The sequence below is a fragment of the Oikopleura dioica genome, chromosome XSR (assembly GCF_907165135.1).
Source record: "Oikopleura dioica chromosome XSR, OKI2018_I68_1.0, whole genome shotgun sequence".
In the NCBI taxonomy this organism is placed as follows: Eukaryota; Metazoa; Chordata; class Appendicularia; order Copelata; family Oikopleuridae; genus Oikopleura; species Oikopleura dioica.
In genome coordinates this window covers 8,927,837-8,947,269 of record NC_137294.1, presented here as the reverse complement: position 1 = coordinate 8,947,269, position 19,433 = coordinate 8,927,837, and the positions used below count along the sequence as shown (strand labels likewise).

General features: G+C 42.1%; 9 protein-coding genes across 12 annotated transcripts in view; 1 reads left to right on the top strand and 8 right to left on the bottom strand.

Moving 5' to 3' along the window:
• The first annotated feature begins 3 nt into the window (after window positions 1-3).
• On the top strand, window positions 4-1,303 carry LOC145707834 (uncharacterized). Its single transcript, XM_081785418.1, has 5 exons — window positions 4-250; window positions 291-368; window positions 409-985; window positions 1,034-1,128; window positions 1,169-1,303. The coding sequence occupies exons 1-5, from the start codon at window positions 51-53 to the stop codon at window positions 1,230-1,232; spliced, it is 1,014 nt and encodes a 337-aa protein (XP_081641544.1). The 5' UTR covers window positions 4-50; the 3' UTR covers window positions 1,233-1,303.
• Window positions 1,276-3,594, bottom strand: LOC145707828 (28S rRNA (cytosine-C(5))-methyltransferase-like). 2 transcript variants are annotated; one of them, XM_081785408.1, is made up of 5 exons: window positions 3,512-3,572; window positions 2,668-2,726; window positions 2,524-2,623; window positions 1,593-2,405; window positions 1,276-1,551 (listed from the first exon to the last, which is right to left on the bottom strand). In XM_081785408.1, the coding sequence occupies exons 1-5, from the start codon at window positions 3,555-3,557 to the stop codon at window positions 1,313-1,315; spliced, it is 1,257 nt and encodes a 418-aa protein (XP_081641534.1). In that variant the 5' UTR covers window positions 3,558-3,572; the 3' UTR covers window positions 1,276-1,312. The 2 variants fall into 2 exon arrangements, with proteins under 2 accessions (XP_081641534.1, XP_081641535.1); XM_081785409.1 differs by having other exon boundaries at window positions 1,277-1,551; window positions 2,668-2,735; window positions 3,524-3,594.
• A 304-nt stretch (window positions 3,595-3,898) lies between these two features.
• On the bottom strand, window positions 3,899-6,397 carry LOC145707825 (arf-GAP with coiled-coil, ANK repeat and PH domain-containing protein 2-like). Of its 3 annotated transcripts, none has more exons than XM_081785404.1 (9): window positions 6,219-6,397; window positions 6,024-6,165; window positions 5,889-5,980; window positions 5,777-5,794; window positions 5,539-5,665; window positions 4,737-5,498; window positions 4,503-4,694; window positions 4,276-4,461; window positions 3,899-4,229 (listed from the first exon to the last, which is right to left on the bottom strand). In XM_081785404.1, exons 1-9 carry the CDS (start codon window positions 6,243-6,245, stop codon window positions 3,901-3,903), a joined length of 1,875 nt encoding a protein of 624 aa, XP_081641530.1. In that variant the 5' UTR covers window positions 6,246-6,397; the 3' UTR covers window positions 3,899-3,900. The 3 variants fall into 3 exon arrangements, with proteins under 3 accessions (XP_081641530.1, XP_081641532.1, XP_081641531.1); XM_081785406.1 differs by having other exon boundaries at window positions 6,024-6,180; window positions 6,219-6,396; XM_081785405.1 differs by lacking the exon at window positions 5,777-5,794.
• Window positions 6,398-6,939: 542 nt separating this feature from the next.
• LOC145707850 (uncharacterized) lies at window positions 6,940-7,600 on the bottom strand. Its single transcript, XM_081785436.1, has 3 exons — window positions 7,356-7,600; window positions 7,236-7,313; window positions 6,940-7,114 (listed from the first exon to the last, which is right to left on the bottom strand). The coding sequence occupies exons 1-3, from the start codon at window positions 7,596-7,598 to the stop codon at window positions 6,962-6,964; spliced, it is 474 nt and encodes a 157-aa protein (XP_081641562.1). The 5' UTR covers window positions 7,599-7,600; the 3' UTR covers window positions 6,940-6,961.
• A 545-nt stretch (window positions 7,601-8,145) lies between these two features.
• Window positions 8,146-19,433, bottom strand: part of LOC145707847 (adenylate kinase-like) — a 38,821-nt gene continuing 27,533 nt past the window's right edge. The window contains exons 2-7 of the mRNA XM_081785433.1: window positions 9,178-9,339; window positions 8,956-9,133; window positions 8,821-8,914; window positions 8,714-8,776; window positions 8,568-8,670; window positions 8,146-8,523 (exon numbers count right to left, since the gene is read on the bottom strand). Coding sequence (XP_081641559.1) covers window positions 8,439-8,523; window positions 8,568-8,670; window positions 8,714-8,776; window positions 8,821-8,914; window positions 8,956-9,133; window positions 9,178-9,326 — 672 coding nt within the window. The 5' untranslated portion in view covers window positions 9,327-9,339 and the 3' untranslated portion in view covers window positions 8,146-8,438. The remainder of the gene's footprint in view (window positions 8,524-8,567; window positions 8,671-8,713; window positions 8,777-8,820; window positions 8,915-8,955; window positions 9,134-9,177; window positions 9,340-19,433) is intronic.
• On the bottom strand, window positions 9,358-11,458 carry LOC145709182 (uncharacterized). The gene is made up of 7 exons (XM_081786863.1): window positions 10,970-11,458; window positions 10,766-10,920; window positions 10,438-10,723; window positions 10,262-10,393; window positions 9,989-10,053; window positions 9,712-9,897; window positions 9,358-9,435 (listed from the first exon to the last, which is right to left on the bottom strand). The coding sequence occupies exons 2-7, from the start codon at window positions 10,916-10,918 to the stop codon at window positions 9,358-9,360; spliced, it is 900 nt and encodes a 299-aa protein (XP_081642989.1). The 5' UTR covers window positions 10,919-10,920; window positions 10,970-11,458.
• Window positions 11,514-12,340, bottom strand: LOC145707429 (uncharacterized). The gene is made up of 4 exons (XM_081784954.1): window positions 12,009-12,340; window positions 11,854-11,967; window positions 11,673-11,813; window positions 11,514-11,631 (listed from the first exon to the last, which is right to left on the bottom strand). The coding sequence occupies exons 1-4, from the start codon at window positions 12,169-12,171 to the stop codon at window positions 11,570-11,572; spliced, it is 480 nt and encodes a 159-aa protein (XP_081641080.1). The 5' UTR covers window positions 12,172-12,340; the 3' UTR covers window positions 11,514-11,569.
• Window positions 13,078-17,387, bottom strand: LOC145709181 (condensin-2 complex subunit D3-L-like). The gene is made up of 7 exons (XM_081786862.1): window positions 17,220-17,387; window positions 14,562-17,120; window positions 14,207-14,518; window positions 13,986-14,164; window positions 13,687-13,942; window positions 13,359-13,645; window positions 13,078-13,313 (listed from the first exon to the last, which is right to left on the bottom strand). The coding sequence occupies exons 1-7, from the start codon at window positions 17,385-17,387 to the stop codon at window positions 13,178-13,180; spliced, it is 3,897 nt and encodes a 1,298-aa protein (XP_081642988.1). The 3' UTR covers window positions 13,078-13,177.
• Window positions 17,177-19,223, bottom strand: LOC145707845 (uncharacterized). Its single transcript, XM_081785431.1, has 4 exons — window positions 19,020-19,223; window positions 18,872-18,971; window positions 18,480-18,821; window positions 17,177-18,431 (listed from the first exon to the last, which is right to left on the bottom strand). The coding sequence occupies exons 1-4, from the start codon at window positions 19,113-19,115 to the stop codon at window positions 18,280-18,282; spliced, it is 690 nt and encodes a 229-aa protein (XP_081641557.1). The 5' UTR covers window positions 19,116-19,223; the 3' UTR covers window positions 17,177-18,279.

Genomic DNA, 19,433 nt, shown 5'->3' with positions numbered 1-19,433 from the left:
AAATACTGAAAGATTGTCAGAATGAAGTAGATCTGTTTATTTACAGAGATATGAAAGAAATCATCACGGAACTAAATGTGAAGCCGTTAACTCCTCTTGGGCTAGGCCTACAGACAACGAATGTCGGTATTTTTGTTACGTCGGTGCAGCCAGGCTCTCTTGGTGATATTTATGACTATCGATTTGGCGACCAAATTTTATCAATTAACGATCAGCCAGTACATGACTCTAATGATATAAGACAGATAAGGTAAGCTCGGCATTGGGCGATATCTCGATTAAACTAATAGACGCACATCAATGCAAGAAACCAGGAGACCGACCCGAAAGCCCATTTCTAAAATCTTCCGTTCAGCAAGCTCTATAAGGTACCACTGCCCATTACTCCATAAATAATATTTGATTAAGTAACAGATCGGAAAGAAGGAGTGACCCACGAGCAGATGACCGCCGCATCTCTTGGAACTCGCCTGACAATTTTAGCCATGATCAAAAGGAAAAAATCAAAATTGTCATCGGCCGCCGGTCGGTCGAAAGCTATAGTGAGCACCCAATTGCTGCGATCTGGAGCGAAAGTGAAAACCGTGCTTCCCCAGCAAATATACTAGAGCCAGTTTTTGAACCTAGCTCTACGCCATCTGCCCCGACGCAATCTATTATTGGCGTCGACGTCAGTTCCGCAGATCCACAGCTCAACATTGAGACGAAAAAAGACGAAGAAGAAGCCCTTCTTGATTTACTGAGGGGAGAACAAAGAGATACGTCTAAAGACGATTCTCCACGACATACGAACACAAACATTCCCGATCAGTCCTCGTTGATATCAGGGAGAGAAGCAGTTTCTTCAACCGATGAACCTTACCTGCTGCAGCCATTCAGCCCTCTTGCCTCAATCAGACCTACTATTTCTCCAAAACCGACTACTACGACCAACTCTTTACTTACTGAAAAAACATTCCCTCTGAACGAAACAAATAAACCGGAGGTAAACATTTTAGGAACTTACAGGTATAAAATTCGATTCTACTTTTAGGTGAGCTCTGCCTGCGTAGTTTGCTTAGAAGGGACGAAGGAAGTTGTATTTCAACCCTGCTGGCATCAAATTACCTGCTCCAACTGTGCCGTCAGGTACTTTTTCCGCATTTATGGAAATAAAACTTATTATAAGACTTAACGAATGCCCTCTATGCCGAGAAGTTATTGCGATTCGCCGAAGACCTTACCGCTGCTAGAAATATTAACATTTATGAGTATTTCGAGTTTGACTTTATTGAATAAAGTCAAGACAGTAAGCTGTTCAATATATTCAGATTTATTTTTCTTTTCTTCTCAGCAGGGCAACAAAAAAGCCATTTGTAGCAGAAGTGAAAGGCTGAACCGATATCGTTTTCGTAACATCATCTTTACAGAAAGTTTTAACCCGCTCGAAGGCATTCGCTATTTCCCAATTCGGTGCTTTTTCGATGACAGCATTCACAACTTCATTGTTTTCTCTATCATGCGTACTACAGGTGCTGTACGTTATTTCCTTTGCGTTTGGGAATGTCGTCGCTAATATATAAATGTCGGGACATTTTTAATACTTTTCTTACCTTTGAGAAGTGCTTCTTCCTGAAACTTCGCTAGACTTTCTATTCTTTCCTTGGAGTCTTCCTCTTGCATCAGCCTTCTATGTGCCATTCCTGAGCCAGAGCAACTAGGGTCCAGCATAATCTTTGTGCAATCTGACCATGGCTTTTGGTTTACATCTATTTTAAGGTAATCTTGAAGTTTACTGTCCACGATTTCTCCAGCGTACAGTTGTTTCATTCTGGTAGAAAGCAGTCGAAAACGCTTTGGATCGGCTTCACAAGCGATAACTTTTCCACTTCTTCCTACACACGAGGCTAGCTGGTGAGTTTTATTTCCCGGAGCGGCTGTGCAGTCAAGCACAGTTTCACCGATTTTCGGTGCTAGAACAAACGGTGGTAGACAAGATGCGCGATCTTGAATGATGAGAAAGCCTTCTTTGTTCAATATCAAATCAGCAATATTCGTGGACGAATGAAATGCAAAGAGTCCACTCAAGCTCGGGTCCACAACAACATCTTTAGCTGACATGTCCAGAGCGCTTTGCACGAATTCGTGAGGAGAAGGTCGCAATATATTGAAAGATTCCTGAAGCGACATTTCAACTTCCTTCACAGATTTTCCAGCCAGCATATTTACTCGTGCATACTTTGGCATGTGTGTTGTCACATCTTTCGGGAGGAGATCTTCATTGCAATTCGCTTTTCGTTTTACTTTCATAAGTGTCAGGCCATTTTTGAGCACGCTTTTATATTTTGAGAATATCTTCAAATACTTCTTATTCTTCAGACCATCCCCAATGAGAAAGTCATATCCAAGCGCAAGGAGTCGGCCTTCTGGGCTCGGCAAACTGAGCTGTGTAAAAACACAGGTACTCAGACAGGTTCCCTAAAAACAGGAAACAGGACCTGTGACAGGTTTCTACACAGCTCAGTTTGCCGAGCCCAGGTCCTTGCCCTTTGATTTCTTTCCCGATTTGTGTTTTCTTGAGCAGCTCTTCCAGCACAGTTCGATACTTGAGAGATTCTATTACCAATTTGTAGATCAATTTTGTCTTAATAAAAATCGTCATATTTTTTTCACAAAAAAAAATATTACCTGCTTTGATTTTCGCTCGTTGAATACAACCGATTTTGGTGTTCCTTTTCTGGCAATAACTTGATCAACTAGGTCTAGGATCGGGGGTGATCGTTGGAGATCCGAAATGAGGCGCTCGAGAGGAATCACCAATGAGTGGTGCGCGGGTTCTTTGGATCTCCGATTGCGTGGAGATCCGCGCGATCTCCACCCCGAAATTGCGGTGATCGATCACCACTCTCGATCTCCACTTCTTGGAGATCCAAAAATTTTTTATCCCCGAAGTCGGATGAGTCACTTTAAAACAATTTTCTGCCAGCCTACTGATATCAGAAGCGACTGACCGGATCAACTTAAAAATCTCAGGCAATACTTATTCTCCAGTGTAGATTTCAAATCTTTTGTCAAATCAAGTCACTTGCACTGTGCATGGATTGTAATTTTGGATAATAATGTAATATTTACTATCTCTGCTCGAGTATTTTTCTCAATAAGATGGTTTTCAAAATTTTTGAACACTTGAAATCACATAATTTTAAAATTGGTTCGGTTTCAATTTCCAAAGACTCAGCTCGGTGGGTGAGCGATAATTTCTTGAAGATTAGCATTAGAAACTATTATTTTCTGAGATACTGACCCGCAAAGTCCCTGCAAAATATGAATATAATCGAGAAAAATAGATACTCGAGAAAATTCAGAGCTTCGATCACCGAAAACTGGAGATCGACTAAATCCCTGGGATTCATTTGGAGATCGAGCTTCGATCTCCGCGCTCTGGAGATCCAAACAACCCGCGCACCACTCATCGGTGATTCATCTCGAGCGCCTCATTTCGGATCTCCAGCGATCACCCCCCATCCTAGACCTAGTTGATCAATACATTTCCCAGCTATAGCATAACAATCGCTCATCCTTAAAAATTTGAGGTTAAAAGAATATAATTGGTAACTCTTGGAGCGAAAAGAAAGTGGTAACTGCGTGTGCAAGATTGGCTGAGGATCTACAGTAGATAGATTGTAATTTTTCTAACGAGGATACGTTCTCTTGGGCTTGATGAATAGGTAAAATGCAAACTTTCGAAACAAGGAAAATAGCCTTCGTGGAAAATTAGTTCACTATTCTACTGAAAGGCCAATCAATATATACAGTTTGATCGACAGAATAAACGATATAGACTGGCTAGACAGCGTTAACGAGAAGAGAATGAAGATAACTAGCATAAAAGTGAACATTGAAACAATTCTGGCTTCGGTTTTAATTTATTCCGTCCGTGCTTTCTGAATCCTGTGGCAGTGTATGATTCCTTTCGTCTTCAGGATTAGTATCATCGCCGCCGTCGTATTCGTTCGGTTCTGAAGAACAGTCGGTGTCGGACGATTCTACTATGTGACGATGATATTCTTTTGATGCTTTTCTTTGTAACCGCCGCGCTTTCTTTTTATTTTGAGCATGTGCGCGTTTGCTGGAAGCAAAGTCAGAGGCATAGCTTAGAGTATCTTCCTCTGATGTGCTTCCTGCGCATGAGTCCGGAGTCGATAGAATATCATCACGTGATGGCTTTATCGTGCGTTTACCGAGGAGCTCTGGGAGAATAAGAATAATATAGAACTAAAGAAAAACCTGTCTTACCCTCTTTGATTCCAGCGAGCAAGTTTTCTTTAATCATCTGAGATAACTGCTGCTCAGTTTGCTGATTACCGCCATCTTGCATCAGTAAATCCGTCATCTTTTTAAAGCGCAAGGTTGTCAAGACATAAGCATCTTCGCTTTCTTGGGCCCAGTCAATTGCTGTCTTTCCGGATGAGTCTTTGAGTTCTAGAAATTGCATTAGAAACTGGAAAGATTTTGAAACTAACCGATAGAAGCTCTGCGCTTAAGGAGGAGTGAAACCATTGCAATATCGTTCATCTTGATCGCTCGTTTTAAAACGGTTCCGTCATTCAGGGTTGGCACTTGTTGATTAACCTGAGCGCCGTTCATCAAAAGAAGCTCACTTGTTAGCAGAGATTTAGTAGACACTGCGACATGCAAAGGCGTTTCTGAGCCAACTAATCATGAATAAAAATATTCTATTTTTTTCAAAAACATACTATTAGCGGTGGGGGATGCTCCGGCAAAAGTAGCAGCAAGAATAGTAGGGAAATTTCCTTCTTCAATCGCATATTTTAAGTAGCAGTCTATGTTCATATTCGTTGGAGACTTGGCAGGGCTTTTTAAAAGTCCCATTTGTTTCGAATTGGTCGCAATGTCGACGATGTCAGCTGTCCATGATTTCTCGACGTACTTTTTGTGGATAAACTCAGTTCGCGATCCCGCGCTACATGCTTGCTCGATCTTCTGGTTAACCGGCAGCTTGTATTCAAGGAAGCGATTAACCTTTGCGTTCCCCAACCGTTTCATGATAGAGAGGGTTTCAAGCTCCCACGAGTCTAGAGTCAACGAACGTACTTTTGACAAATGAACCCCTAACGCTCGGTGGGTACCGCTGCATTGTATGCAGATGGTTATGCCGAGATTTGTAGAGCTCCAACTTGGTTCCTTTGCACCACAATCGGCGCAGATGTCATTACCCTCGATGGCTACTATTTCTTTCAGTCCGTTTGAGATAAGCTTTGAAGCAAGGCGCGGTGGCTGTTCGTTTCGCGGAGGTTTTGTCGGAGTGTTCTTCGTTGCGTTTTTATTTGAAGATTTAGAAGCTTGATTGCTTTCGGCTTGATTGTGTTGCACGGAAATGGCCGAGTTTAGCCCACGTACCCATGCATCCCGAATCGCTGTTGATTCGGCTTGAAGTTGCATAGCCCGGGTCGGGAGTTGTATCTCAAAGCAGAATCTACGCTCGTGCTTGTCAAGATCTGATACAAATTTGTGGAAAATGCAGAGTGGTGTTTATACCTGGCGACGCTCTAACATTACACAGACGAATATCAGCAGTGACCGTTTCAAATTCAAAACTCCCTCGTTTCGTATACTGAAAGTGCCCGTCCTTTACACGGAACCAGCGTCGTTGCCAGCTTCGAAACTAAAACGAATTCGTTAGTATAGATAAACATTAGTTTGTCCTATCACCAGGAATACAAGACACCAGTTATCTCACCCCTCTCCGTAAATGATAAATATTTTGATTTTTTACCTGAGACCACGATCTTTCCTTAAAACTAGCATTACTTTGGTTAGTTAACACTTATAATTCCCTTTTTCCACCATGTTAGTATATTTGTTTATACAACTTAACAAGTACATACTTTAGTGTGGCTTTTCTTGTACAGGTATCCTTCAATGATAGCTTTGCCGGGGTTTTCCATCTTGCCATCAGCATTGGGGCATGTATACACTCCTGAAACCAATGTAGAAATTACACCTTGTGTCTAATGGATCACCTTGATCTGTCTGTCCTTGAGCAGATTCTTGCTCTTTTATCCAACGGCTAGAGAGCGATTCTTGCTGCATCTGCAGCTCTTGTTGCCGTTGACTCAATTCTAACAACTCTGGCTGAACGACCGCAGTCGCCGCAGCACATTCCTATTTCGGGAATAGCTTTTAAACTAATAAGTACCTTGTAAAAGATTAAATACCTTATGGTAAGCTTGGTATGCATTCATTATCTGACCGAGTGCGCTCAGGATAACATTTCGGTGTTCGAAGTGAAAGACATTTTGGCGAAAGGTGTAGTCCAGCGCCAAATTTTGGAAGCTTTTTCGAAGCGAGACAAAATCTTGATGCGCCTCTTTTATCGGCTGAAATAATGGAGATGCGTCTTATAGACCGAACAGCGCAAGATTATAAATAACAGCCATTTTCCTTTGATTTCCCACTCTCGCTTGGCAGTGTTGGTCATTGCTAGATACCGGGCGAGTTTTTCGTCTTTTGCTTCTGCAACCCGTTCCAAGGATTTTCTGGCTTCTTTCATTGCCTTGCAGCTTAAATTCTGATGATCTCCGCCATTGAACAGCGTTATAAGACTTTTGCGCACGTTTCGATCTAAATTCTCTTCGAGTTTCCCCTCGATTGCGAGAGGTCTTGAAGTGTTGTCACTATGGACTCGAGACATGAAGTGTTCGCTTTTCCGTTGCTTAGTAGAGAAAGCTTGGAGAGCTCTTCGCGGAAAGTCTTTTCAGCAGCGGACGTTTCGCGGTATTTATTGAGCAAAACCTCGACCGCAGCGATGACTGGTTTAATTCTGCCTTCAACTGAAAGCGTCACTTCATGCTCAGAAAATACGCGAGCCCACCATTCGGGCCTCTCTGCGATGCACGACTCGAAGTCCAACACCATTCTAAATATATTTTCAACTGATTTGAGCAAAAATATAATTTATTTAAATTTTTGGATCTTCAAGAGAAGCCGCTCTCATCGTTCTTTCCGCAAGTTCTCTAATTACAATATACATCATATAGTTGAATTCCAAGTTTTCTGCTTTCAGTGTCAAACTGGAATCATCGTCAAATGTGATTTTCGTGAATGGCTCGTCCTGAATATAAAAGTCTATTAAGACTTGTGTAATTAACTTTTCTTAAGTGCTCATTATCGTGTTAGATCCGCTTCATTCCCAATAGAGGCGATCTAAAACAATACATCTTCAACCAACTTACCGTTTTATTATGAGCGACAGTTGTTTTGAAATCAACCTTCAAATTGGAGTCTTGCGCTGGCTGCGCATAGAGAGCTTTCTAAAAATAGATTGCTATGAATTCTGAATAACAAAAATTTACCCAAAGTTTTTTATGATGGAATGAATTCTTTCGCCATGGAGTTAAAACTGATTCCACTTTTGAAACGAACTTGTAGTCTGGCTTTTGTGTTGTGAGCTCGATGGCGTTAACGCCGTAGAAAGTCATGGATTCTGGAAAAGTTTGAGGATATCTTGGAAAAGTCACGATTTCGCGAGGCGTTAGAGGCCGCCAATGATTTGGTAGTTTTGGCGCTTGGAGACACTTTACTGCTGTGAAACGCATTTCTGAAATAGATTTTATTCGTTTCAAAAATATTCTCTTCCTTGATTTCCTAGCGCGTATCAAGGGCGATGAAACCAGTGTATATATATATTTAAGATTGCAGGGGTTAATCGAGACGAGAAACCAGGAAAATAAGTGGAGAAATTGAAAAATCCTAACAGAGGTCAACGAGTCCAGGTCATGGTCCGAGAAAATATAGTTTTTTTTTTGAGAACTTAGGCAAAGGTGAACATTAGTAGCAGTACAGTACTTGCTGAACTGAACAGCGGTTGTATCTAACAACCTGAACGATTCTTTGCTGGAGTAACACACCTATTTGATAAAGATAGCTATTTAAAAATACTAGAGCGATATAAAATCCTTATGAGTAATATGCCCGCTTTCTGTCATTTTTCCCTACTTCAAGTGCGACTACTCCTGCCGTAACTAAATAGAGATTGTCCAAATCAGTCCAACGAAATCAACCATGATAATTTGAAATTAGCCTAAGGTTATCTAATTAGTCCTCCAAGAGAAGTCAGCATGCTTGCAAAGAGTCTTGAAAAAATGAACACTGCTGGTGAATTATATTTTTGATTGCAGTTAGAATTGGAAGTAAAATGAGCGATATAGAACAAAGTTCAAGCCATATGGTATAGCTTTCGGTCTTGGCACTAACACATAAGAAGAATAGATTGCATTTCTGCCCGAGTGTTGACAACTGCAAGACTAATCGGAGTTTATAAGAGAATAATTTTAACAGAGTAGCAACTTTCGATCTTAGATGTCACAAATTGGTCAGTTGGGGTAGAAGGTTGATAATAAAAAGAAGTAACCTTCCACTTCGATGAAGGGTTACGTTCACTTCTTGTTCGCGAAGCAGGCTTGCACCGCGCTGAATACGTCTTTTGCTGGCATGTCGGCGTTGACAGGACAATGCACATTCCTTCGAAAATAGACTATTCACTGAACAAGGAGATGCATACACACCTTTCTCCGTAGTAAGCGGCAAGCGGCGATGTTTGGGCATGATACGCGGCAAGACGCACTTTAAGAGATTCTTCATTATCATCCGATCGTCTCATCAATGGCTCTAAAACAAGAATAATTTTGTTAAATTTGGCGTGAACACTTACCTCCAGTAACATCGTCTTTCATAGGAACCTTGGGAGGGGCAAACTTCGTATGATACGATCGACCTAATTACAAACAGTAATGAGAAGTTGACAACTATTTAACTGACCGGAGGGCTTGTGAACCAGTCTTCCGCAGATTCGTTCCACCAACACAGCGTCATCGATTTTGAACTCGACGACAGAGTCCAGTGGCGTTCCATTCTAGCTCTGCGTTAAGATTTTTTGCACAAAGGCTGGCTTACCTCTTTCAGCATATAGTTGAGCTTGTCGGCCTGTCCGACTGTTCGTGGAAAGCCATCGAGAACGAACCCACGCTGGCATGCTGGTTTCGAAAGATTATTTTTTATCATCTCGCAGACGATCTCGTCCGAAACTAATCGTCCTTCAGAAATGACAGCCTTGACTTCCTGGCCAAGTTTACTATTAATTTTTTTATCATAATTGAAGAAAAGTGTTCGAAGAACCTTCCAGAGGCGATTTCTTCTCTGAGCATGTCTCCAGTGCTCAAATGGCAGATCTGGTGCTCGTTGACAAGCTTAGGTGCAGTTGTGCCTTTTCCAGCACCAGGGGGACCAAGAAGAATAGTTCTTATGCCTCGTTCGGATTCAGCCATTCTAAAACGTCCCCTTTGAAATCAAGATTCGCTAAAAGATAAGTTCAGGCTTATTATCAGCGCATTCGATGTTGAAGTCTTCTAAGCCGGCGACTTGTAATCTCGCGTTCTAAAAAGATGTTCACAATGGTAACTCATTAGTTTAAGCAGGAAATTCTGATAATGTGGGAAGGCCTTTATGTTTTGGCGACATGCCGCAGGACCGCGGGTCATGTTAACCTTACTCTGATGAGCCCCGCCCATGAGCTGTACTTTTTTCTATAAACTTTAGCTGTTCCGAATCGATCTTTCGAAATATAGGGGCACCATAGCGGTTCATAAAGTCTCTCGTGAAAGATATAAAATTTATCGACCCATGTTCAACCGCGCAACTCATAAAACTCACCTTCAAAAATAGTCTATCCTTGTCAGCGGATTTGCCTTGCTTCGTCATCGCGAAACCAAATAATTTAGATAGCTTGTCAGTAACGATTTGAATGTTCTCTATAAGTTTTTCTTCACTCATTGACATGTCACCGACCACAACGCCAAAATCTTCTTTCGAACCACAAAGAAGTGGCTTATTGAATTTCTACAAGAGCATAAGTCTGAGTTACAAATGTCGAATAATAAAATAGAAGCTAAAGTAGACCCGTCTCTTTGTATATAATTGTCTGAGTTACCTGGATCACATCCAAATCGTTGATCACATATTCGTTGAACTTGCCCTTTTTCTCGTTCAGAACAACTAAAATGAGAATTGCCCGCGTGAACTATGGAATGAAGCAAGGAAATTCCGCCCACTGTCAAAATCCAAACTCCTTGGAATTTAACCCGAGAGCGTTAGAGTACATGTTACTTGTTCAAATAAATACGACACGCAGTGATAGCGTGAGTATTGTGTGCACTTTGGACTCGTAATATAAAAGGACAGAGTCTGCAAACGATCAAATTACCAGGAATATCTACAGCCATCTTTTGGAGTGTTGTTTTGAATGTGTCGTTTCTTCTGAAGACTTCGAATTGGTTCTCCAAACAGAAGCAGTAATCAACTTCTGGCTTTTCATACACAAAGTCGAGCATCATTTCTGAAAAGAAAGTAATCGATAGAATGGGAAGTGCGTTAACTCACTGCTAGATCCGGCCAACAGTGCTCCGAACTCGAGTGCAGCCGCCGTCTCCGACGGATCGCACACAACTATTATGCGTGCATTACGTCCACCATTATCCATATCGATCACGTGGCGAATTTGGAATTTGTTGAAGCGTTTTTTGATCTTGTCTTTGTTCGTTTCGAAATCGACTCCCATACGAAGTTGAATTGGTAGATTACTTTCGAGGTATTCTACTTTCGACGTTTTCATGAGGTCACTAACACAGGCAAGAACTGGCTTGGCTTCGGTTTCGATTTCATCGACCTGGAAAAACTTACATAAGATGTTAATATAGTCAGGAATTACTTTGAAAATAAGATCTTGGACTTCATTTGAGTCTTGATCGCTGGAATTATCGCACCACGAGGCAGTTGTGTTGAAAGAAGAGTAGCCTTGAACGAATGCGTGCTGGTTACGGAGAAGAACACATCTGCTCAGTCGAGAAGCCAATTTCAACATATCTTGGTTAATTTATTCATAAACAAAGTTAAAAAGGAATAAATAGCCTACTCAGAGCAGGGGAGAGGCAGTGAAAGGATTATTTTGATAGGGGCGAAAGTTTTGAAAAATCTCCGACGAGTTCAAAATTTACGCGCGAGGTCATGCAATTTCTTTCACTCGGGTTTACTTTTGGTTTTTGGAAGTTGTAACTAACAATGCCACAATCAAGTAACAGTTGTTACTGCCAATTGCAAATTCTTTCAAACAAGAGTACAATAACTTTAAAGTCCGAGGCTCTAGGGATGATGACAATTTCTTTCGGTCTTCGGTAATCTTAGTTTGCTTTTGGTTTTTCATCTCCGCAAATAATTTGTTGTAGTTATCGAGTTCTTCCTTTGGGATCTTTTCGTCTTTGTAATTTTTTCGCATATCCTTCAGGTTTTTATCACCCCATTCTTTGACTTTTTGCTCCCAATCTTCGGCCCTTTTGTCAAAGTTTTCAAGAGCGACCGTCTTTTGGACTATCCCATCCAAAAGATCTAGCTTTTCTTTTTTTGACATTCTTAAAATGAAATGACTTCATACCGAGTAAAAGTGTAAAAAAGGAAAGTTTTGAGTTTATTTCGAGAGGTAAAGGCAGTATGAACATCACAGTAAATCAACAATCATCTATTGCTCAGGGTAGGGAAGAAAATTCCCCGCCTGTGGAATGGTGTCATCGGAAGAGATAACTAGAAAATGATGCTAACTTTCCAAGAAAGAAAATGCTTACCAGGATCAAAATCAGGAATATAGGACGGAAAACGTCTTTCTGGAGCTTCAGTGCCTCGTGGATCGAAGAGAGACAAACTTATTGTTTGACTCATTTGCGTCGGCAACGGAGTTGTTTTTGTAGATTCGACGTAAGAATTCACTGACAGTTATTTAGAATTTAAAATTGTACAGAATTTTACCGGGATCAGTATTTCTATAGTCAAAGTCGCTATCATTGCAGTCGTTTGTTCGGAATCGCGTCTGGATACCACTTATATCTGTTATCTGCCATGCGGACCATCCTTGCCAAATTTCTGAAGCTGCGAGTAAATTAGAGAATATTTTAGGCACGTACCGTTGCAATCCATCTTTTGGCAGCTGTTGAGCTTGTGGCACCACTCATACTGAATGGTTTCAGTTTCGTGGCTAAGAGCTGTTCTACTTCGTCGTCCGGAGCATTTATTAGTGCAATCCGACCACTTCGACCATTGATACGGAGCGCAGTTTTCGATCATCATCAATTGCAGCTTTAGCAAAGTGTCTTGCTTAATTACGTCACAGTTCGTGTCGCTAACTCGGGACACAGAGCTTTTCAAGCAGGCCCCTGCAAAGCACTCTTGATCTTCGACCTCGGTGCCATTGACACATCCAGGCAGTTGGCGTTCTCTTTTCAAACTGTTAGAAGGACTCTTTTACAAGAAAAATACTTGCCTTAACTGTATCCCAGTTCCACAACTAACAGAACACTGAGACCAAGTGCTCCATTCTTCTTCAATCTCGCATTCTTTCTGCTCGAGGGAAGCTGTCTTGTATCTATCGATGGCTCCCGCGCGCGAGCATGACCTCTCCTGATAATACTCACCGGGAGCGTTCTCCGAGGGACAACAGTTCGACCAGGGGGAACATATTTTACGCTGACAAGCTGGCTCGGGAGTTATACAAGTTCTATAGTCTGTGGATTTCCCTTTACAACAAGCTATCGGCCCGTTGCAAAAGCGAATTCGGGTTTGTGCACCAGCACAACGTGTTGGTCCTGTTCGACAGGAAGACCAACTTGACCACTTCTTCCAGTCACAGTTTCCCTAACGAAGAGACTTCGATAAACACGTCGGCATAGAAGCTAAAGTACCTTGGCGTCGATCGTAGCTAGTATCAATGCACTGATTCTCATATCTCTTTTTTAAATTCGGACTCAATAAATCTATCTACCAAGGGGTTCACTTTAAGTAATGAAGAATGATTGCGCGCTAAATAGTCTCAAATTCTACCCCGTAAGCTTCGCGGAAATGATTTAGTTTAATTAAAATAATTTTCTTGATTTCACGTTGAAAAGTACAGTTTCTATTATTTCTACACAAAGCAACACAACAAGCTTAAAATCACCACAAGCGCTGACTGCTTTTGGAAATTTTAAAAGGCATGAGTGATAATAAAGACTTTTAATATGGCAGTCAAAAATAGTGGAATGTGAAAGTAAGGTGAAGTTTGTGATAAAAGTGAAGTGTACAAAATTCTTCTTCCACTTCATTTTGGCGTCATGTGAGTCGCCTCGTGATCTGGATTGGCTCGGCGAATCGGAGTCAAGTTGGACGAAAGAGCAGCAAGAGATGATCTGCGACTTCGTCGTCGATTCATATTTTGCTGCGCTGGTGAAAGCAAGCTGAAAGCGCAACGATCAAACATAAACGCATTCTAACGAGTTTACCTTTCCTGTTCCTCTCCGGAGCCGAGAGTTTTTTCTATTTGCAACACGGACTTTTCAAGAACCGTCATGTTGGACGAAGTATTTTCGATATTTGCATCGGATTCGGGTTCGGAGTCGGAGAAAATTTCGGCCACTTGCTCAGAAATAGATACATTTTGGTTAATTCCACTCCGCTTGCTTTTCTTGCGAATCGGCGTAGCAGGTGTGCCTGGAGCATCTTCTCGAGCTGGGGCTGGAATGGGATTATCATCGTTTGCCCAGAGAGCACACTCCTCGGACAGGTCATCCTTAACCGCATTTATAATCTGAAAAATATACGAACGCTTACTTGAAGATTCCTGTACATAATATCTGACTCCTTCAACCCGGGAATCTCCTTCAACCAAGCCTGGCAGAGTTTTCCGATCGTTGGGAGTAACGGGGAACGGACAGTCTTTAGTTCATTTCGAAGGTCAACCAGGATGGGGAAGGTCTGCTTCGTGATGAACTGTATTCTTGTCTTAGCACACGTTTCAAGGAAAGCTGCCCTCTTCATACCCTCTTTGCGCAAAGGCTCATCGTCGAAATGGTCTTGTTCTGCATTTCTTAAAACGCTTTAATATAAAAATATAGATAAGGTGTTCTTACCTGGCATTCTTGGGGCCAACAAGCTGGAACTGGAGCATTTGATGGCGATAAAGAAGATGAAGAGCATCAAAGAATACTTCAGTCATCTCTACACTGGTGATATCAACTTTGCGCAGGAGAGGGATTGCGAGAACCAAATTGGTAATATTGCAAAAAACAGTCAAGCGTTGCTCTTCCGACTAAAAAGCTTTTAAGAGGTGAAATGAATTGGAAGGACTCACCATGTTACAAATACAGAAGGTGTAGATTTGCATGCGTCTTGCTCGGCCTTCAATTCCCGGAAAAGCGCCAGTTTCGAAGGTAGTGCTTCTCTGCGTCTGTGTGCTGATCTGCAATCGTCTATCGTGAGACGGGTCAATCGAAAACGCTCCAGTAGAAAGAATCATGACTGCGATAAAGTTCTCTTGGAAAATTTTCGGGTTTCTTGGCTTCAAAACCTGTCGCAAGCAAAAGGAAGCCTTTTGATGGACGATCTTTGATCTAGGCTCGGGATCAGCAGCGAGGATCAACATCCGAGTGAGAATTGAAGGTTTCTTAAAATAATTTTAACATTCAACTTTGATGTCTATTTGTCACCATTCGGATGAAATCCTTTTTGAGCAAATTTGTCAAATGCTGCATCGTAGCAATTTGCACCGTTTCATCATTATCTTCTAGTAATGCGGCGAGAATGTCCATGAAGCGATCTACCAAGTGAGTTTTTACAACGCAAAGGTCGGCTACGATTGAAAGCGCGACGATTCTGATTGACGCGCAGTTGGCGCGATCAGAAAGCGAATAGATAAAGATGCGCACCAAATCTTCGCTGTTCTTCCCTCTTCGAATGCACAAATTGCCGAGAACGTGAATCAGAGCGGTCATCAGCTCCGTAGGCAGCGGAGTGTTAAGAACACCTTTAAAATCCTTGAAGAAAACCATGTTCAAATATTGGGCAAACTCATCGCGGTCATCAGCTGGTGTGATCTCTAAAAACTCGGAGTAGAAGAGAACAGTGATTATGAGAGTGCCACAGTTGGACATGTAGTCGAACGGGTCCAAACTTTCATCACCAACTTTGTTGACTCTACGGGCCATCTCGCGAATAGAAAATCTCCCAGAAAGCCAATCTTTGAGCCCATCGCCAGCACATATACGGATGAGACGTGTAAGAGGTTCAATGACGTTCAGATTTTTGGGACAGAGGATCTTGAGGATGGAGCTCACAAAATCAAGAAGATCTTGACGCATATTTTCACCCAACTCGTTTTCTGCAAGCTCGATGACCAATTCGAAGGCGACAGCGCTAACACAAGCTGCATCCTTCATCAAATGTTCAATGTGTTCTTTGAACACCGTCAAAACATCCATCACGGCGATTGAGTCTTTTTCCAGTTGGTAGATGACCTTCAATAGAATCCAACATGCTCCTGACTCTCCGTCTTGTATTTCTAATCTGCGCATAGCATTTTTCGCTAGTGGCACAAAAGAAGACACTTTCTCGTCAGACTTCGCTTGTTCGAAGAGAGCAATCAAATTATTCTTCAACGGTTCGTACATATTCCCGCTAACCAAGTCCAAGCAATTCCACATCTCGTGATTTCCCGTCTCGATAATTACCGTGATGAAGTTCAGATAGAGCCCATTAAAGGCTACTTCCTTGACGGCTCTCTCGGGATCTTCCAACGCATCGAGCATGACGTTAAGCCAATCTAGTCGGAATTCACTACGCGTCGACTCCATCATCGAGTTGTTCAGGCCAGATGGGTGATCGAACGTGTCAAGCGCGTTCATAAGATTCGTAAATGCGGCGACCGCGACTTGTCGAACTGATAACAGCGGGTCGCGGCACGCTCGTGCAAAAATCTGCCAAACTTTTTCTTCACAACTAGCAAACTGCCGAATAACCAAAGCTTTAGTTAGCAGTATAACGCTTTTTCTTACGAGCTGGTATTTACTGTTCTGCATCTGCTGAAGTACTGAAAGTCCGTCGGAGTCCAGACAAAAGGTTTTCTGTAGAGTACTTCTTGAGGCTTCAGTCATCGTAGCATGATCGGAAAATCGATGGATACCGAACAAGGAGTTTGTTGTCATATTCGAACTCGTAGTAGATACTTGTGATGTGGCAACTGATAATCGGTTCGCCGTAGCTGTGGAAAGGCGACGCAGATACGACGGTTGGAGAGCACCAGGAGCCATAAGACTATCTGTCGGACCCAAGATGCATCCTTCCAAAAGTTCGGCGAGGGAGAACATTGCTCGGGCGGCCACCGTGTGATTCGAATCTCGGCAACGTCTCGCTAGTTTACTGAAGAGCATGCTTGCATCAACTTTTTCCTGCAGTTCCTGACTCGGGATATGGTACAGGATCCTCTTCAAAACACCAACACTGAGCGCTCGTTGGCTAACTTTCTTCGTCTCCATGTTCTTCTTGATGAAACTAATGATCTTGAGTTGCGTCTCAATATCGCAAAGAGGAAAAAACTTGGTCATCACTTCGTCTATCGCTTCTCGGGTTGAGTTTTTGTCATGCGATTGAGAAACCAATATTCTGATCAGGGCATAAAAGAACGAATTCTTCCTCTTTCCTGCCATCTCACAGGCGTGCAAAACGATATCGAAGCATCTTCGCTCAGTCAGATTCATGGAGCTTGACTTCAGGGGCAACAGCTTGTGATTCAGGATACGGATACAGATTGGAAAAACTTCTGTTTTAATGTTCTGACCGAGAAGATGATAGAGCATGAAGGAAATCGGGGACGTCTCCAAGAAGAGGCTTGCGCTGGAGTTGATCAGATATGCGAAGGTAGATATGGCGCGGTCTGCATGATCTCGTGTTAAAATAAAATTTTCAAACAGAACTCCAAGCACAGCGATTACATCTTCAACGGCAGAAAGCATGATTGTCTCGTGATCAGGCTTTTTGCGGCGATTTTTGATCGCACTGTGTTCTTTTGTGATGACAGTTTGTAAGATCACCCACGACTGCTCGAACAGAAGAGGGTGAAAGATGTTGAATGCCGCAGCTCTCTCGATGGAGAGCAAACGCAAGTAGGCTTCAATTGAGCGTAAAACAACAGGCCCGTCTCTGATTATGTCCTCATCGCTGGGAGAGTTCCATTCCGCTAACTTGGCTTTGTAATGGATCGTATTTATAATCTTCATCTCAAGAAGTTAAGTTCTGCTTAATATCAAAATCGTATCCGTTCCTGTAACAACGGCCAAATATGAAAGAAGTTCTTTCGGGACGTCTTCTACAGAGATCGTGTTCCCTTTGAGGAAATCAGTGAGCCTTATCATATCTTTGAGATTTGGCTCTGGCAGATCCATGTGAAATTGACTCTCTTGAAGTGGCTGCATCCAGGTCGACTTGATCCAATCTTCATCGACCACGTTGAGACCGAAACGAGCAAGAATTCGCTCCATTACGAGAGCCCGACTTCTGGAATAAAAACGAGCGTTATTTATAGCAGCCATATGAAATATTCTTAGCAATAATCTAAGGGCAGTAAATGGGGAATGAACATAAGTGTGCGTATGAGGGTGAGAACTAGCTTTTCTGGGCTAAAACAAATTTCTCTACTCGGCCGGATTTTCGACCGCAGTTACAAGCGGTGAAGAATTTCGGGCCGTTGGGCACGCAAGAAAGCCGTCACGGGCTTTCGTTTTTTGCTTTCAAGTTCTCTGTTATCTTTGTCCGATTATGACTGGTATATATAGGGTTTCCGGTAGAAAAAATGCTAACTTTTGATCCTCAAGGGTTTTTTTACATTTTTATCGGCTCTATGGATAGCTTAGATGATTTCAAGCAAGAATATGAAATAAAAAAGTAGGTGTATAATTTCGGAAGTTGGTCAAAAATGCCAAAATGTGAAAAAGTACGAATTTTCAATCCCTTTTTTGACCAACTTCCAAAATTATACACCTACTTTTTTATTTCATATTCTTCCTCAGTATCTTCTAAGCTATCGATAGAGCTCATAAAAATGCCAAAAACCCCTTGAGGATCGAAAGATAATTTTTGTCCGGAGACCCTAGGTATATATGATGGTCAGAAGTTCAGAAAAGGAACCAATCAAAAACTGAGTTGCGCCCCGTCGGTTGCTGCCCCCGCTCGAAATCCATGCACAAAAGGCACAATGGGCAAAATAGCTGATACAAAATAGTTTGATAATCTGTCTTTTGGTCATTCTTCTTCTCGTAAAGCTTGAAGTAAGCAGTTGATGGGCAATGCAATGATGACGGCAGTAAAAAATTAAAGGACAGAAAAAAAGTACAAATTTGAGTTAAATCTCCGTCGAAGTCAAAAAACTCGGCTTCACGATAGGTCGTATCGAATTACCGCTTCTTGTAACTCGTTGATTTTGAAAATGAGTCCTGTTTCTTTCTTCTCATTTTTCTCTACGACATTGCGGTAGTACGCTTTGAGCCAGTTCATGCCCACCTTCGAATTCGTCTTGGTGAATGACTCTGAGTTTCCCGTCGTTATCATGTTTCAACAAGTAAGCGGACACTTACCAACAATCTTCCGAACTTGTTTTTCCTCCTTCAAGTCATCACTCGCAAGCTCGTCAGTATCCAACTCGCCCGAACTGGCTTCATCCTCGAAGAAACTCCCTATTTGACGACTCTCCTGCTGCTCCTTCTCTTTTCTACAGCACTCCAAATTCTCGGCGTATTTTTTAAGAAGATTTTCTCGCTTCAAGGTATCATCCCGGAATGCATCGCTGAGTTCTTTCACTTCATGCTCTTCCATCAGCCATTTGTTGACCATGATTTCATGCGCCAATGAGATCCTCTTCGTCCGAAGCAAAGGAGCATTGGTCGCCGATTTACGGAAGCGTCTCTTCTCCTTGCCAGCTAAAAGAAAAAAAGATGTAAATCTCAGACACTGAGTGTTTGATGATTACTTTCGAAGATTTGGTTGGCCGCTGGTAGCTTTCCTTTGCGGGCTGCACGATTGTTTGTGGCGTTAATTGCAGTGATGATCGAAGACTTCTCCTTCTTGATCTAAAGCCGAGCGAATTAGAAAATTTAGGTCAGTGTTAAAGAAACTACCCCTTCAAGCCCTTTGGGTGCAGATCGCTCCGCAACTATAAACGCAGGTCGAGTTCCTTTTGATTGAGCTTTGTTTTCTCTCTTATCTCTTCGCATTTGTGCGTCTGTTAGGATGTTGGTAGAACGGCCGGACAAAAAATAAGAAATGCTCTTTTCAGTAGATCTGTTTTAGCTTATTTTTTCCTTGAGCGCTGATTGGCGGAGCAGACAGAGAAATTTTTAGATTCGTCTCGGAGACTCAAGCGTTTATAATTCTGAATCTAGGAAGACTTTTCTTGAATTGTAAAGTTCAGATGGATGATTTGTTAGCCGAAGGACTCGAAATCCTTGACTGCGACGACGTTAGAATCACCCAACTCACCAAGAAGAAATCTCAAAAGGCAAAACAGGAAATGATAGTTAATCAAAAAATCA